The sequence below is a fragment of the Aplysia californica genome, unplaced genomic scaffold, assembly GCF_000002075.1.
Source record: "Aplysia californica isolate F4 #8 unplaced genomic scaffold, AplCal3.0 scaffold01032, whole genome shotgun sequence".
Lineage (NCBI taxonomy): Eukaryota > Metazoa > Mollusca > Gastropoda > Aplysiida > Aplysiidae > Aplysia > Aplysia californica.
The window spans coordinates 191,248-206,962 of NW_004798302.1; the positions used below are offsets into that span (position 1 = coordinate 191,248).

General features: G+C 42.8%; 2 protein-coding genes across 2 annotated transcripts; both read right to left on the reverse strand.

Annotated features, from left to right (window-relative positions):
• Positions 1-297: 297 nt before the first annotated feature.
• Positions 298-7,589, reverse strand: LOC101856063 (metabotropic glutamate receptor-like). The gene is made up of 3 exons (XM_005111260.2): positions 7,240-7,589; positions 4,526-5,036; positions 298-975 (listed from the first exon to the last, which is right to left on the reverse strand). Exons 1-3 carry the CDS (start codon positions 7,587-7,589, stop codon positions 298-300), a joined length of 1,539 nt encoding a protein of 512 aa, XP_005111317.2.
• Positions 7,590-8,652: 1,063 nt separating this feature from the next.
• Positions 8,653-10,044, reverse strand: LOC118478838 (metabotropic glutamate receptor 8-like). Its single transcript, XM_035973146.1, has one exon. The coding sequence runs from the start codon at positions 10,042-10,044 to the stop codon at positions 8,653-8,655; it is 1,392 nt and encodes a 463-aa protein (XP_035829039.1).
• Between the last annotated feature and the right edge of the window lie 5,671 nt (positions 10,045-15,715).

Below are 15,715 nucleotides of genomic sequence, written 5' to 3' on the forward strand. Positions count from 1 at the left end.
CTAGTGGCTTCAACGTACACTATATTATAATTAATTAGACTCCTGCCTCAAACCGAACATCCGACTTGCGCCTTTGAAAAAAAACGTGTTTTCTCGCCGGTTTCGTTCAGTTTCTGCCAAGGGGGTTGCTTTTCTCGCTCCAAGGAGAAAAATCTGGCTAGTCCCGACGATCAAACCTACCCGAAACGACCCGTCCAGACACGACCCGAAACGACCCGTCCAGACACGACCCGAAACGACCCAAAACGACCCGAACCGAACCGATCTTACCAATGGGCTCCGGGTACAAAGACACGGTCACGTGGGCAGTGGGTTCACCCTGTTGTTGAAGCAGGCCACAGCCGGAGGCGGTGCGGCGGGGGTCCCAGTCTTCTGACCCATAACACCACCCGTCAAAGACGCAGACGACTTGGCCACGGACGCCGAGGTTCTGAATCGGCTGAGCAAGTGGTGGCTGTTGTGGCCACTCGATGACGTAGTTGTGGTCGTGAGCTGAGCCCCCGCCCCACAACCGCCCACACTCCCCTCCAGCCCCGTACCCAACCCTTGGTCCGAGCCCCCGGCGGAAAAGCCTGGGATCGGCGTCTGTCGATACAACACGGCGTAGATTTTGGTCACGAACAGAAACACCAGAGCCACTGAGTGGTTGAGCAGTAAGGCTAAGGACAGAAGCAACGTCTTCAGATACTGTCTGCTGGACGTCAGGTACGTCGGGATAAACGCCAGCCAGATGACGAGTGTGGTAGACACGCACATGGAGATGAACCGAGACTCGTTGAAGTTATCCGGGAGTTTCCTCGTCTTGAACGCCAGCACGGAGCACAGGAGGACCAGGGTGAGGTTGTAGCAGAGAAATGACGTCATACCCGAAAGGGTCATGTCACAGCTGAGCTCCACGTACCGGTCAGTTCTGACCAGCTGGGTGAGTCGGGCGCTCGGGTGGTCAAGGATGGTCACTATCACACAGATCAGGACCTGGGTGGTGGAAGAAGAGACAGAGTGAGTGGTTTGTGCGTGCGATGGATTGGTTTGCTCCTTATTTCCTACTATCAAACATGTATTGACCTAATCTCACCGCTTTCTTTCTTACCAAACATATATCGTCCTTATATCTTTCCTCTTTCTTTCCAGTCTAACATTTATCAATTTTCATCTCTTCCCCTTTTTTCCTTTCAAACATTCATCATCTGTATCTCTCCTCTTTCTTCCCTACCAAACATCCATTGTTCTTATCCTCCTATCTTCTTTCTTATCTAACATAATGTTGTCCTTATCTCTCCCCCTTTGTTGTCAAACATCTATCATCTTCATCTCTCCTCCTTCTATTCTATCAAACACCTATCGTCCTTATCTCTGATCCTCTTCTTTGTTTGATACTATCTTGTAATATCTCTAACAATTGGCAGGTATAAAAATAGGACCTGTTTGTGCTGCAAGGTCACGCAAAATTAGGCCTAGTTCTAAATAAACGGAGGAAAAGAATGCGTGATAAAGAGTCTGGAGGATAGTAATCTTCGGGAATGGAGGCTGGGAGGGGTGGAAGGGGTGGAAGGTAGTGCTGGGCGGCTAGGTTCTCGGTTAGTGAAAGCTAGAAATCGTAGGAATCGACTCCGATCCCAATTACTTACTTTCTAATGATGTGATTTCTTCCGGTGGTTACCTGGTTGGCTCCGAACATCTTCAGGATTTAGGATAACCTTGATCTCGGAACACTCCGAAGCATCAACTTTTATTTTTCAAAGATAAATTCTTTTTAAAAAATTCTTATTGATTAAAGTAACTGGAAAAGTTGGATTTCGTGAAAGTGAACTTTTCTTCCGCTGCAATAGTCGTGGGAATCGGTTCCGGAATTGATTCTTCGCCCAGCTCTAGTGGAAGGCGTATATATGTGTCACGACGTGTTGGAATCAGGCGCTCGTCAAATTTTGGGCTTATTGGATTATTGGTATCATTTTAAAGCCTGTTTATTTCGCCTTCCTTTAGGTGAAAAAGAAATAGCTATCTATTTTTAATAGAAGTCGAAATATTTGCGATTGAAGGAGAAAATGGCATCCAAAGTTTGGTTATTTCCATAGCCTGAGAGTCCTTGGAAACTGAACATTTATATTTTATCGATGTTTTTCAGTAAAATCAACACAGAAATATGTTTTAAAGGACCTAAAAGGTGTTGAGCCAAAAAAAGAAAATTAGAAAAAAGCTTACCCATTGGCCAAAAAAAGTCGATTTCTTTATTTTCATTGTTTTGACGAGCGCCTGGTTTCACCATGATGCCTCACATATTATAAACTCATTGGTTGAGGTTGTTATTGTTCGTGTGTACGAGTTTAAAAAGTGTATGTTCAAGTGAATGATTGGTGTGTCCTCAGTGTGTGTGTGTGTGTGTGTGTGTGTGTGTGTGTGTGTGTGTGTGTGTGTTTGTATGTGTGTGTTTGTGTGTGTGTGCGTGTGTGTGTGTGTGTGTGTGTGTGCTGCTTTTTGGTAAAAGGCATGGTAGTCCAATGTGTATGTGTACGTGTGTGTGTGTATGAGAGAGAGAGAGAGGGAGAGAGAGAGAGAGAGAGAGAGAAAAGAGAGAAAGAGAGAGGGGGGGGCACTCACACGTCATGAGTGTTTATCATTCTGAATGCGAATAAATAAAATTCAGCTAAAGGGAAAACGCACAAGAATCAGGCACATTTTAAATCGATTGACAGCTCAGAAACCGAATCTCCCAAGAAATAATTCCTTTATAAACCTGGAAGAAAAGTCTGGAATATTTGACAAAAGTAAATATTTTTTTCCTTGAATGCACTACTGTTCTCTCCCTTTGTTTTTCTTTTCCCCATTATTGTTATCGTGAAATCGTCTTTGCTTGCGGTTCTTTCTCTCTTACCCGCTCTGTCTCTCTCTGTCTCTGTCTCTCTCTGTCTCTCTGTCTCTCTCTCTCTCTCTCTCTCTCTCTCTCTCTCTCTCTCTCTCTCTCTCTCTGTCTCTCTCTCTGTCTCAATCTCTCTCGCTCTGTCTGCCTGTCTGTCTGTCTGTCTGTCTGTCTGTCTCTCTCTCTCTCTCTCTCTCTGTGTGTGTGTGTGTGTGTGTGTGTGTGTGTGTGTGTGTGTGTGTGTGTGTGTGTGTGTGTACACGCGTGTATGTATGCTTGTGAGCGAACGCGTGTGTGTTTTGATACATGAGATAGTGGGTATTTCTTCGTATTATGTCGCTTGTTTTTGTTATATTTTTGTTATGTGACGTCTCTGGGCTATTCCACATCTGTCATAATGTTTGCCGCCAAACCAGACTACACAGGAGAACAACTTTTGTCATTGATCAATTCTCTTTGTGTATAAAAACCTGTCCTGATTCGAGTGCGTACAGGGAATTCTACATCTATGATCAACTAATACTCCTCTTATTTACAGACATCGTTATGGTGTAAAATTCACCGCATGTGCACCATGTTTACATTGTTTATTTAACTGTTCTTCTTGTATCAGTGGATTGGATCTCCCTTTGACATCTAAGAGATGAAAGAAAAGGAAAGGACAGGAAAGGTGAGAAAAGGAAAGAAAGGGAAAGGAAGGGAGAAGAAGAAAAGAACAGGAATTTAGAAAGGAAAGGGAAGAAAAAGAAAAGAAAGGAAGGAGAGGAACGGATAGATTGTAAAGAAAAGGAAAGGAAATAAATTAAAGGAAATGACAGGACAGGAGAAGAGAGGAAATGTAACGAAAGGAAGGAGGAAAAAATAAATAGAAAGAGAGGAAAAGGAAGAAAATAAAGTAAAGTAAAGTAAAGTAAAGTAAAGTAAAGTAAAGTAAACTAAAGTAAAGTAAACTAAAGTAAAGTAAACTAAAGTAAAGTAAACTAAAGTAAAGTAAAGTATCGGAAGGGAAACGAAAGGAAAGGTTAGGAAAGGAAAAAATCGAACTCAAGACTTATGTGTGTAAAAGTTGAGTGCCTAAACACTACGCCAAAGACGCTTGGGCTTGGAATTATATTTTGTTGATATTGGTGTTCAGGTATTTGTGCTACTGCCCTTTTTTCTTGGAACCTTTGTATGTTTATCTTCTGAAATCCGGTACTTCCTAAGAACCCATGTTTTCCTTCCGTTTATGATCAGTTATTAAAATTTACGTGTAACAGTTGGGACAGAATAAATCAATGACTCATCACTCAAGTCTCAGGGCTATGTAGTGTAAGATACTTGTAGGAAAGAGGGGGAGATGGAGAGAGAGAGGGGGGAGAAGAGAGGTAAAGAGAAGGAAAAAAAGGGAGGTAGAGAGAGAGGGAGAGGGAGAGAGAGAGAAAGAGAGAGAGAGGGAGAGAGAGAGAGAGAGAGAGAGAGAGAGAGAGAGAGAGAGAGAGAGGAGAAAAAGGGGAGGGGGAGAAAGATCCTTTCAACTATCCACCAATCAATCAACCAACCAACCAACCAACCAACCATTCAATCAATGAATGAATCAATCAATCAATCAATCAATCAATCAACCAACTAACCAAAGAACCAACCAGCCAACCAACCACCCAAACAACCAACCCATCAATCACCCACCTGACCCAACACGATGGTAGACGACAGAACCACCTGGGACACAGGACTGACCACCTTCAGCTGCCTGGCTCCCTTAGCGGCCGAGTGGAAGATCCGATAGATCCGGACGGCCTTCACCAGCAAGGGGGCGTAAATCCAATTGAACGTGAGGCAGAAGAGAAAGAACGCTGTGGCACAGCGCTCGTGTGTGGGGGGTGCTGCGTAAACCAGCATCGTAATGTAGCCCAACAAAATGGCGACCAGTTGGAGGAAGCTTAGCTCCCTGCTGGCGGCTTTGATGATTCGTTCGTCTCTGAAGTAGACGTAAGCCGCGAAGACGAGGATGGACGATGCGATCCCCGCCACACTGAGGCTGATTTCTAAAATGACGATGGCGCTGGACTTGCTTGGAAAATCTGGAGGTATGAGCTCGCATGTGGTCAGATTGGTGTGCGGATTTGGCCAGTAGAACGTGGGGCAGATTTCACAGGCGGTATTGTTGGTGACGGTTCGTTCGTTGTCTCTGCACTTTCTGTGGATTGACAGAAGAAACAACAACGAACAAACAAAAAGCCACTAAAAAAAGACCATTTTAAAACGCAACAACAATAGCAGCAGCAGCAGCAGCAGCAGCAGCAGCAGCAGCAGCAGCAGCAGCAGCAGCAGCAGCAGCAGCAGCAGCAGCAGCAGCAGCAGCAGCAGCGGCAGAAGCAACAACAACAACAACAACCCAAGGGAGGCGGTGGCCTTGGAGAAGAGCACGTTCTTCGGGGCTCCAAACATTTCGAACAGATAGGCTACCACACACACAACAACAACAACAACAACAACAACAACAACAACAACAACAACAACAACAACAACAACAACAACAACACACATCAGAAATGGAGTATTAAGAAGATAAGATTAAGCACCTTGTCTTCTCAGATAAGGACGAACAATATAGGAGTGTACATTGTTCACTCCAGAGAGCCCTTGGTGGTTGAAAAATCATAGAAGAGTAAGGGTGCGTGTCCACTGGAACAGCCACAAACCGACCCGATTCCGCCCGCCTCTCGGAAAGCCGATAGATTAAATGGAGCACTGTTGGGTTTTTTCTAAGAAATCAGTGGAAAATTCCGTTTGTCTGTGTCAACGGACACACCCCGACACACCCCGACAAAAGACATGTCGGTTGGAATACCGCTTTCTGCATTTTAGCCAGGCCGGGTGTTGACACATCAGCCTTAGGCCACACCGGAGCTTTAAAAAAGTCTAATTTTTCAGTTCAGAATAAAAATCTAATGTTATATTCGTAATCAACCCATCAAAATTTAGCAAAGTCTACGCGCAACTCTCCTTTAAAAAATGAGATTTAACTATTTTACCTGTTTTCTTAAAAAAAACCATACATTTCTTTTTTCCGCCTTGGGTTCATAATGTGACCTTTTGACTATTTATAGCCTTGTACCGAGGACACAGCCCGCCACGACAACAGTCTAGCGTACACATCCGGGGAATAAGTAGACCAACAGCCTTGACATGTCTTTTTCGAACTGTGTGGACACACAAGACGGAAACGACCCGACCGACTTTCCTCCCCCAGACAAAAAAATCGGGTCGTGTCCGCCCCAATGGACACAAGGCCTAATACGTTAGGTCATTACGATTATGAAATTCACAATTCTCCTTTTTAAAAAATAAAATAAGAGAAAAAAGTCTTATTACACCTGTTAAATAGTAAAAGCACCCTTTCACCTTCTTTGATTCCAAAACAATTATTATTTCTCTAGATTAAATCGACCCTTAAAATTGTTATTTTCAATTAATTCTGTACGCTTCCCAGGATGTTGAGATAATTTCAGAATGCAAACAGCCATTTTTTTTAGTCGTTATTTCCATTCGTTAATCCTTATTTTTATATCTGCAAATATGTTAACTCCTTCACAAATGGAGCTCTCCTTCCTATTGACACTTTTTGAAAATTTGTAGATCTACTTTACTTTTTTAGATTGCCTATTCACGAATATTTTCACACTTGATATATTGAAATCATACTATAATTTTACCAGATATCACAAACTGTTAATTGTTATCCTCACGTAGAGAAAAAAAGGTGTTTTGTATCAATTATAATTTATGCTGTTTCACAGAACCTACCTACCTACCTACCTACCTACTTACATACATACCTACCTACCTACCAACCTACCCACCTACCTACCTACCTGCCTGCTTGCCTACGTACCCACCTATCTACCTACCAACCTACCTACCTACCTATCCATCCACCTACTTATCTACCCGACTACCTACCTATACCCACCCTCCAACAACAACTCCAACCCCCCCCCCCTTTCCCCTTTTGCCCCCTCCTCTAGGATCCTGACTCTTTCTGCAGCCTTTTTATGCTACTCCTTAGCGCCGTCTTACTGCTGTCTTTCAGCCAAACCCCTGATCTTCTGGTAAGAAAGATCTAATACCTAGCCTTCTCGGATATGGGTGGAAAATCTCTTAGGTCCCGTATGCAAGTTGCGCTTGTTAAAAATTCCTTAGTAAAAAATTAATAAGAGTAGGGTTTGGCCGCCACCAGAGCAGAATTCAAAATTTAATTCCTACCAAACTGGGTATGCTTAATGTGTACCGCGAGCTAATATTATGACCATAGTATGTCTATACATTAGCGAGCGCCATAAAACTCGTGCCGATTAAAACCAAAATAAAAACACAAGTTGCACGTAACCTTCACCAACCTGCACTCCCAACAGCACAGCTGCTCCTTTTTGATGCTGTACTCCCCCACCCCACACAGCCTACTACACACAGACACAGGGGGGCTGGAGTTCGAACCCGGCGGGATGGTCGGGGCGGGTAGCACATCTTCAGGTTTGAACCCCAGGTCCACGGGCATGACGTAATCCCAGGTGACGTCATGGAGCCTGGTGATGTGGTGCTCGGCGCTGGTGTCGATGAGGGCGACGCTGGCCTGCTGCAGCGGCCGGCCTGGGTAGATCTGTTTGATGACGTACCGGCTCAGCATATTCCCGTTCTCGTCAAAGCGGACACGGCCAGTGTACCCTGAGGGGAGGGTGGGGGGCGGCATGATGATGGTGGTGGTGGTGATGATGGTGGTGATGGTGAGAAGAAGAAGAAGAAGAAGAAGAAGAAGAAGAAGAAGAAGAAGAAGAAGAAGAACGATGATGATGATGATGATGATTTTGATGTTAATAAAATACGAATGCTTTTAATAATAATACTGATTATTATATTGTTAATAATGAATATTTGATGATCTTTAAACGCTGATTCTTTTTTTCTAATCTTACACATGTATTGAAAAGGGTACTAAACTCATCAGATCATACAATGCTCTGTCAGACAAATCAGAAATATGGGAAGAAAATCTTGATACAACAACCTTCTTGAAGGACAGAAAAGCACTCTAATTCTTCAAACGGAATCTGTGGTGCAGCGATTAGGTTCTCCGCCGTCGATCACAGGAGAGCAAAGTTCGTTTCCAGTGTGGGGACATTTTTATCGAGTATTTCTGTCTTTCTACTTGGACGTTGTATCCCTTTCCGCCAGGGTGATCCCTTACGGGCAAGGTTACAATCCCGTCGCCTAAAATATAATATGTAAGTAATTATGGTTGATGGGGAAGGAATGCGCAGATGTCATGAATAGTGGTGAAACCCGGTGCTCGTCAAAACAATGAAATCAAAGAAACTGGCGTTTTTCTTGCCGTTGGGCAGTATTTTCGATTTTTTTTTGGCTCAACCCCTTTAAAGTCCTATTGAAATCATTTATTTGTGTGTGTGGATTTTGCTATAAAAACCTCAACAATCAAAGACTTAAATATGTTGATTTAAAGTTTTTAAGGACACTAAAATGTTAAATGTCACCAAATTTTTTGCAACCATTTTCTCAATAATTTTACCCCTGACACCATACGACTCTCACCGTCTTCAATTTTGACTTCTATAAAAGAAAGAAAGATATTTGTTCCAACAAAAGCAAGAAAAACAAACAAGCTTTAAGATCATACCAATAGCTCCATATGCCCACAAAAAGACGAGCGCCTGATTTTACTGTGTCATGACATACATATTTTTAATACATCTTGTGTTGCACAAACCTTCTAGAAGAAAACGCTAGAACTCTATCCTCTATAACTCACCGTCAAATGACACGTTCCGGAGATATCCAATCAGCTGTTCGCCGAGGACACACCCCCTCGCCTCGTCCCCGCCCACCCCGGGACATTCATCTTGCAGCAGCTTGTGCAACGCATGGGCGTACGTGTAAACGCTGTCGAGGGCGGAGCTAGTCTGTGACAGGTAGGAGAAGGTGGGGCTTTCACTGATGTCACGTGACTCGTCGCAAGTCCCTGCGTCGAAAGAACAGCCGAACTGTCGCTCCCAGAACTCGTGGAACCAGGGATTTGACGTGTTGGACGGTTTGATACTTCGGAAGTACTGATTAAACTCCGGGACAGAACGGGTGTACACGGTGGTGGTGAAGGCCCCGTACAGAACGTTGTGGAACTCCGCCGGGACGAGGCTCAGTCGATCTGCCCATCCGTCGCTTCCGATCCAGATAAACCTTCCCGCTGCATGAAGCTGGTGAACGGCCTTGAACACACCCACGATATCTTGCCCTCCAACAAAAGCAATAACGACCCTAGCTCGAGGGTACTTCAGTAAATCTTCCACAATCTTCAGAAAATCCTCGTCTGACATGGCGAGGTTGGTCTTATGCTGCGTGGCGATGCAGATTTTCAGGCTCGGCGCGATGCGTTTGATGTTGTCGAAGGCGAACTCACCGTAACTTCCAGCTGAATAGATGACGCTGACGTAAGACCAGCCTTGGCTGTGGATGAACGCCATGATAGCTTGGACCTGGTTCTCGTCGGGGGGAACGACCCGCAGGAAGAAAGAGTGGAGCTCCTTGTTCGACAGCTCGTCGCTCGTAGACAAAAAGCTGATCTGTGGGATTTTCGCAGGGCCGAGTAGGTACGAAACGGCGATGCTATTACCGCTTTTTAGAGGACCGATCACCCCTACTACGTCATAGTGGTCATCGGGGGTGTCCGGCAGAAATGACGTGATGTTCGGAAGTATCCCACCCCCGCTGTCTGTACACTGCTCAGGAGTGATGCAGTACACATCTGGTTTGCGTGGGAGAAATCTCAACGCCTGGGCCACGGCTGTCGATTCTTTGACACAGTCGTCCAAGATGGCGTACCCGAGAGTGACGTTTGGGAGAAGTGTGTCGTCAGCGTTTACCTTCTCCACAGCGTACACTAACGCCTCCACAAACTGCTGGAGCAGAGGGAATCGAATCCTCTGCCCGCACAGCGAGTGGGGAGAGTACTCCGTGATGGCGAGGAAAGCGCCCAGATTTATGTCTCCTTTCTTGATGTAAGACCGGATTGGTCTGTTCGGAATCGCCTTCAGAGCGAACGTGCTCGGCGTTTGACTTCTCCACAGGGTTAGTAAAAGAACCAAGTAAAACAAAATCCGAACACTTAGACGTTTTCCGGACGAAAAATATCCCATATTTGTAAGGTGGGTGGTTGGCTGGCGCTCTGGTGTGGTTTGCTTCTTCTTTCCTATCAAACATCTATCGTCTTTATCTCTCCTTCTTTTCTTTGTACGTTACTTTCTTGTGACAACTTTAATCTTTGGAATTATATGACCTACTCGTTTGCAGGTGCTGTAAAACTTTTACTAAGGCGAAAAATTTTAACATTTTTGGGGGATTATTTAATCAAGACAAGCCTTGCTATGATTTGCTATGGGAATTCAAGGCACATATTAATTGCTTCTTCATCGTGAAATCCTCTATGTCTAGCCAGCCCTTGAAAGAATACACCTTTCTCTCACGTAAAACCCCTACAAGTCGACACGTGCTCAACTCTGTGCACTAATTAGACATGTTTTTTCTGACATTTACAGATACACACCATATTGATAGCTGGAGTGGGATACAGGTAGTGCCTATTTTTAGTCTTTCTCTTTGATGTTTCTGTTTGTCTGTCTGGGAGGTTAGAGGTGCTGCTGGTAGCTCTTACTCTTACTTTTTTATCTGATGTTCCAGTCTGTCTGTCGGTCTTCCTTCCCTCCTGGCGCCAAATAACAGTTTTCCAGTGTTGATTTGCTTCTCATTACTCCGAATGAGATAAGATATTCATCTGATTATCGTTTTGTTTACATAGTGGTGACCGATGAACTGGGATCTGTATTTCCGGGTGTTATTTATTGATCTATTGATCTATTCATTTTTTGCAAAAGCGCTGTTTATCATTATGCCAACATATACAGATAATGTATGTGAGAGCACAAATTGTCCTTTGAGGTTTTGTTAGGATCAACATTACTATGTGTTTATAGCATCTGCAAGCTGGACGTGTTTGTCAGTTTTGTTTATGTCAATAACAGACAATCTTACTAATGTATTCATAGAGAACGTGTGCACCGAAGGAGATCTTCTCTGTGAGAGTAGAGTGTTTTCTGAGATCTTGGAATGACGTCAAAGAAATGGTATGTCCACACACTAAGACTTGTCTGTGTTTGTCTACCGGTGATTTATCTGCAGGAAAAAAAGATTATACAAGAATTCCTGATTAAGTTTCAATATTAAATTAAAGAAATACACACACCCACACACACACACACACACACACACACACACACACACACACACACACACACGCACGCACACACACATTTACACAATCAAGCGCATTTACGTGTGTATGAACTCACACTTACATTCACACGCTTACGCAAAATAAAAAGGCACTAGATACTAACGCAATATTCGAAAAGGCGGAACATTTTTGAGAATATATATTGCAAAAAGGCAACCACAACAACAACAAAACAACAATAACAACAACAGCAAACAGCGTCAGCAACAAAAAGCAAAAGGAAAAACACCAAAAAAAAAACAATTTAAAAAAAGAAGTCCCAAAACAAATAAAAACGAAAGAAAAATAAAGGCAATGAAAAAAACAACCGAAAAACAAACAAACAACTCTTTACATAATCACATCACGAATCTTATATGCACACCATTAAAGTCAGATATATTTTCTGCAAAATAGCAGTTTGCTATAAACTGCAAAGTCAAGTAAGGGAAAATCGGAAATCTAAACAGAAACGCCTCAAAATAATAATCTTCCCAGACATTACATTAACCTTTTCATAAACAGTTTTATTTTTTTGGGTCTTTTGTGTGTGTGTGTGTTTGTGTGTGTGTGTGTGTATGTGTGTGTTTAAGATATTTAGAGCCTTCTTCCCAGTTATTAGCGTCACTAATATAACAAAGGTTCTCACATTCTCACATTCCTATTCATGTTAATATATCTGTATGCATGTGAATCCTGGACGTTGAATGCAGACCTTGAAATAAGGATCAAAGCTATGGCGATGAGATGCTTCCGAAGAATCCTTGCTATCTCATAAAAAGATCACATCATAAATGAGGAAGTCTAACTACGGATCAAAAATGAATTTCGACTATATTATGCTGACCTTCTCACTCTGGACAGGAAACGCAAACGGCAATGGTATGGACACATCGCCCGTTAATCTGGTCTTTCCTGCAAAGTAGCGTCCAGGAAAAAAGGAGCAGAGGCAGACCGAAGAAGAGTTGAGAGGACAACATCAAGGAATGGGTAGGCCTGGAACTTAAATACACGCTCAAGAAAGCTGAAGACTGGCAGGAGTGGAGGAGGCTGGTGCCAAATCTTCAAAAGCGCCCCGACTGACATCCAGTCTACTGAATAGGTGAAGGTGAAGGTGAATATAACAAACAAAAAATATATTGTAGGTGTTATTAATACCAGGAACATCTGATATCTATTATCTATTTGTGGTGGCCAAATTTTGCTATTCAAAAGGCTTTTTAATGGCTGCAACGATCGACATGCGGTTTTCGCCAAAAGATTCTTTAAAATATTCTCCAGATCATGACGCCCTTGGTTTTTTCAGTTTTGAGACAGTTTTGCTGCAAAAAGCTAAATTTCTTTATTTCGCCTTTTTTGTTTTGAGAGTATAGATCTAGACCTTATAAATTTTTGCATCTCTCAAGATTTATTGCCCCCTTTCCAGTAGAGTGTAAATATAGTAGGTCAATGACTTTTACTTGATATTAAAGCACCGATCGTTCCTTTCATCGAAAGGGGGCCCAGCGTGTCTATTTTATGTTGGTGATATTTGCGCCCCTATCAACACGTTCTGATTAATATAGGAGGCAAACTCCGGCCCTGCCAGAAAATCTCAACCAGGACTGAGATAGATGTCACAGCAGAAAGACCGATAGATTAACTTTCTCCCCACGAAGGAGATCTACATGCTATACAACCACAAGGGACTATAATCATGTGTGACATCATGGTGAAATCAGGCGCTCGTCAAATTAACTAATTAGGAGAAAACGGCATTTCCACGGCCAATGGACATTTTTTTCTCCGAAAATTCTGCTTTAGGCACAGCATCTCATATTCTCATTTGAAAAAAAAAAACACCAATAAATGAGAGGATTTTACTGGAAAACATTGATTAAAGGAACAAAACAAATGTGAATTTGCATTTTCGAAGGACTGGAAGTCACCAAACTTTGAAGGCCATTATTTCTCGTTAATTTTATCTCCATCGCCAAGCAACTCCGACTGTCTTCAACCCAAAATATCTCAATTTCTATTAAAGATAGACTGGAATTTTTTTCTTCAAAGGCAATGCAAATCTGATGTTCAGGCCTTAAGATTATACCAACAATTCTGTATGCGTAAACATTGTCAAGTGTCTGATTTCGCAGTGTCGTGACACTTATTATCGTTTACTTCCGGCTGAGAGCCGTAAAGGATAATTGCCACTCTGTGAGTACTCCAACAACTAATGAAGATTCCTCAAACTCCTGAAAGCTTCTAGTAAATCAATTCTTGTGAGGTAAAGTACCGTTAAGTGGTCGACCACACACGTCAAAACATCGGTGTGTAAAGCATTAATAATGTGAGGCATCGTGGTGAAATCAGGCGGTCGTCAAAATAGTTAAATTTAAGAAACTGACATTTTCCACCAGTTGGGCAACTTTTATAGATGTTTCTTTTAGTTATGCTCAGCACCTTTTTATATTCTCTTAGAACACATTTTATGTGTGGGTTTTTACTTAAAGGCGTTGTTCAAAGTACGAGAATGTAAATTAGCATAGCAGTTTCTAAAGACACTCAAGCTAGGAAGCCATTTACATCTGACACCAAACGACCACATCCCCCCCTCCCACACACACACAAACACAAACACACACACTCACACACACACACACACACGCACACACACAAACACAAACACAAACACATACACACACATACACACACATACACACACAAATACACACACACACCTCCTTTCAACCCAAATATATCGAATTCTAATTAAACTAGATGGGTAATTATTTTCATCTGAAGCAATGCAAAATAAACAAGCTTTAAGATAACACAAAATAACTTCACAAGCCAAAAAATTTACGAGCGCCTGATTCCAAAGCGTTGTGATACATGTTAGCTCCATCCAGCGAACATTGATTGGTGGTAGTTAGCGGTTGTACTGTGACTACTACACTGAAATTTCTGAGCGGGCTCGTGAGTGTCAATTGTTGTTTTGTCCGGTCAAGTCTTCCTTTTGTTGCTGCTGCTGTTATTGATGTTGTGTGTGTGCCTATCCCTTCGAAATGTTTGGAGCCCCGAAGAGCGTGTTCTTCGCCAGAGCCACCGCCTCTCTATTGTTGTTGTTGTTGTTGTTGTTGTTGTTGTTTTGGGGGTTTTTTAATTGCTGCTGATGCTTTGTATTGTTGTGTATGTTTTTTGTTTTTGCAATTTTTGGCACGTTTGGAACCCGCAATACACAAATCAGAAACATGAGCTTGCATAGTTCAGGGTATACTTGTTGCTGCCTGTCTCTTGAAATTTACAATTTTTGAAAATTAGACAAGAAAAACTGAATAGAAAAAACCCATTAAAATAATGAACTTACGATTTAAAGTATCCCAAAAGAGTGAGTCTTCAAGCCTTGTCGATTGATCAGAGTGGGCGTCCTTGGTGGGTACCACTCTCCCAACGATAGACACTGTGACTCTTCTAACAGTTTATTATACCCCTCTCCCCAACCCCACTTTCGTATTTTTTGAGGACCAGAACAAGGATAATTCATGACCTTAGAGCATGCATAAGAATAATGTTGAGTTACATCTATGTATTTAACATTATTGTTGTTTGTATTACTGTTCATTTATATTTTGCATAATGTGACTGTAAGCTTGAGTGTGAGAGCCAGTCACTCACTCACTGATTCACTCACCCACTCACTCGCTCACTCATTCACTAACTCACTCACACACTTACTCACTTACTCACTCACTCACTCACTCACTCACTCACTCACTCACTCACTCACTCACTCACTTAATCTCTATTCTTCCTCGACATCCCTTATCCGCCATCAAGGCAAAATTCATTTTTCATTGTTTCTGGAAGCAACACCACTGCACTCCAGATATGTCCATTGATGCTCCGTTGCTCGACTCTCCAAAATGTCGCCGAAGGTCTTTTAACTGATTGTGCCAGTGCATAGCTGGTTGAATGCAAAATTCAAAATCCCCCAACCGTTAAGGCAATCTCTTTCACTCATGTAAGATATATAGTCAGACCCACTCTAACACCTTCTTTGATTCCAAACGCACCATGTCTCTCCTTTGGAGCATCTCAAGGAAGTCAAGATCAGAAGAGAAGGGAGTACATGTGGTAAAAAAAAGTTGTTTCCGCATCGGATACGGACCTTGGGGATTGCCTTGTTAGTGAGACAACTTCCTGGGCCTTTAGCATTCATGTGGTAGGGTGGCCAGTTCCCTTTCACGCCGCCTTTACTTCCCCCCTCAAAGTCAGGTACCCATTACTCCTGGATGGGCAGGAGGGGGGGGGGGTGAAAAAAATTCGTGTCCGAACCGAGGCTCGAACCCGGTCTTTCCGTTTCGGAGACGAGCGCACTAACCGCTCCGCCACCGCACCTTCTGTACATGAGGTACTTGGGCAATTTACTATGTCCAACAAGGTTCTGATGTATATTTTGTACTGCTTCAGTCATTATCGATATGGATGAACAGTCTAAAAAATAATCAAATATTAGTTTTAGGCTTTCCTCGGCAAAATTGAGCAAATTTAGAATTCAT

What these genes read in the sequence shown, in the direction of transcription:
- LOC101856063 (XM_005111260.2), bottom strand. Translation starts at nt 7,589, where the DNA reads ATGCCGCCCCCCACCCTCCCCTCAGGGTACACTGGCCGTGTCCGCTTT. An exon ending in CTGTGCTGTTGGGAGTGCAG is followed by an intron (nt 5,037 to 7,239) that starts GTTGGTGAAGGT and finishes GTCAATCCACAG; the next exon opens with AAAGTGCAGAGACAACGAAC. An exon ending in CTACCATCGTGTTGGGTCAG is followed by an intron (nt 976 to 4,525) that starts GTGGGTGATTGA and finishes TCCACCACCCAG; the next exon opens with GTCCTGATCTGTGTGATAGT.
- LOC118478838 (XM_035973146.1), bottom strand. Translation starts at nt 10,044, where the DNA reads ATGGGATATTTTTCGTCCGGAAAACGTCTAAGTGTTCGGATTTTGTTT.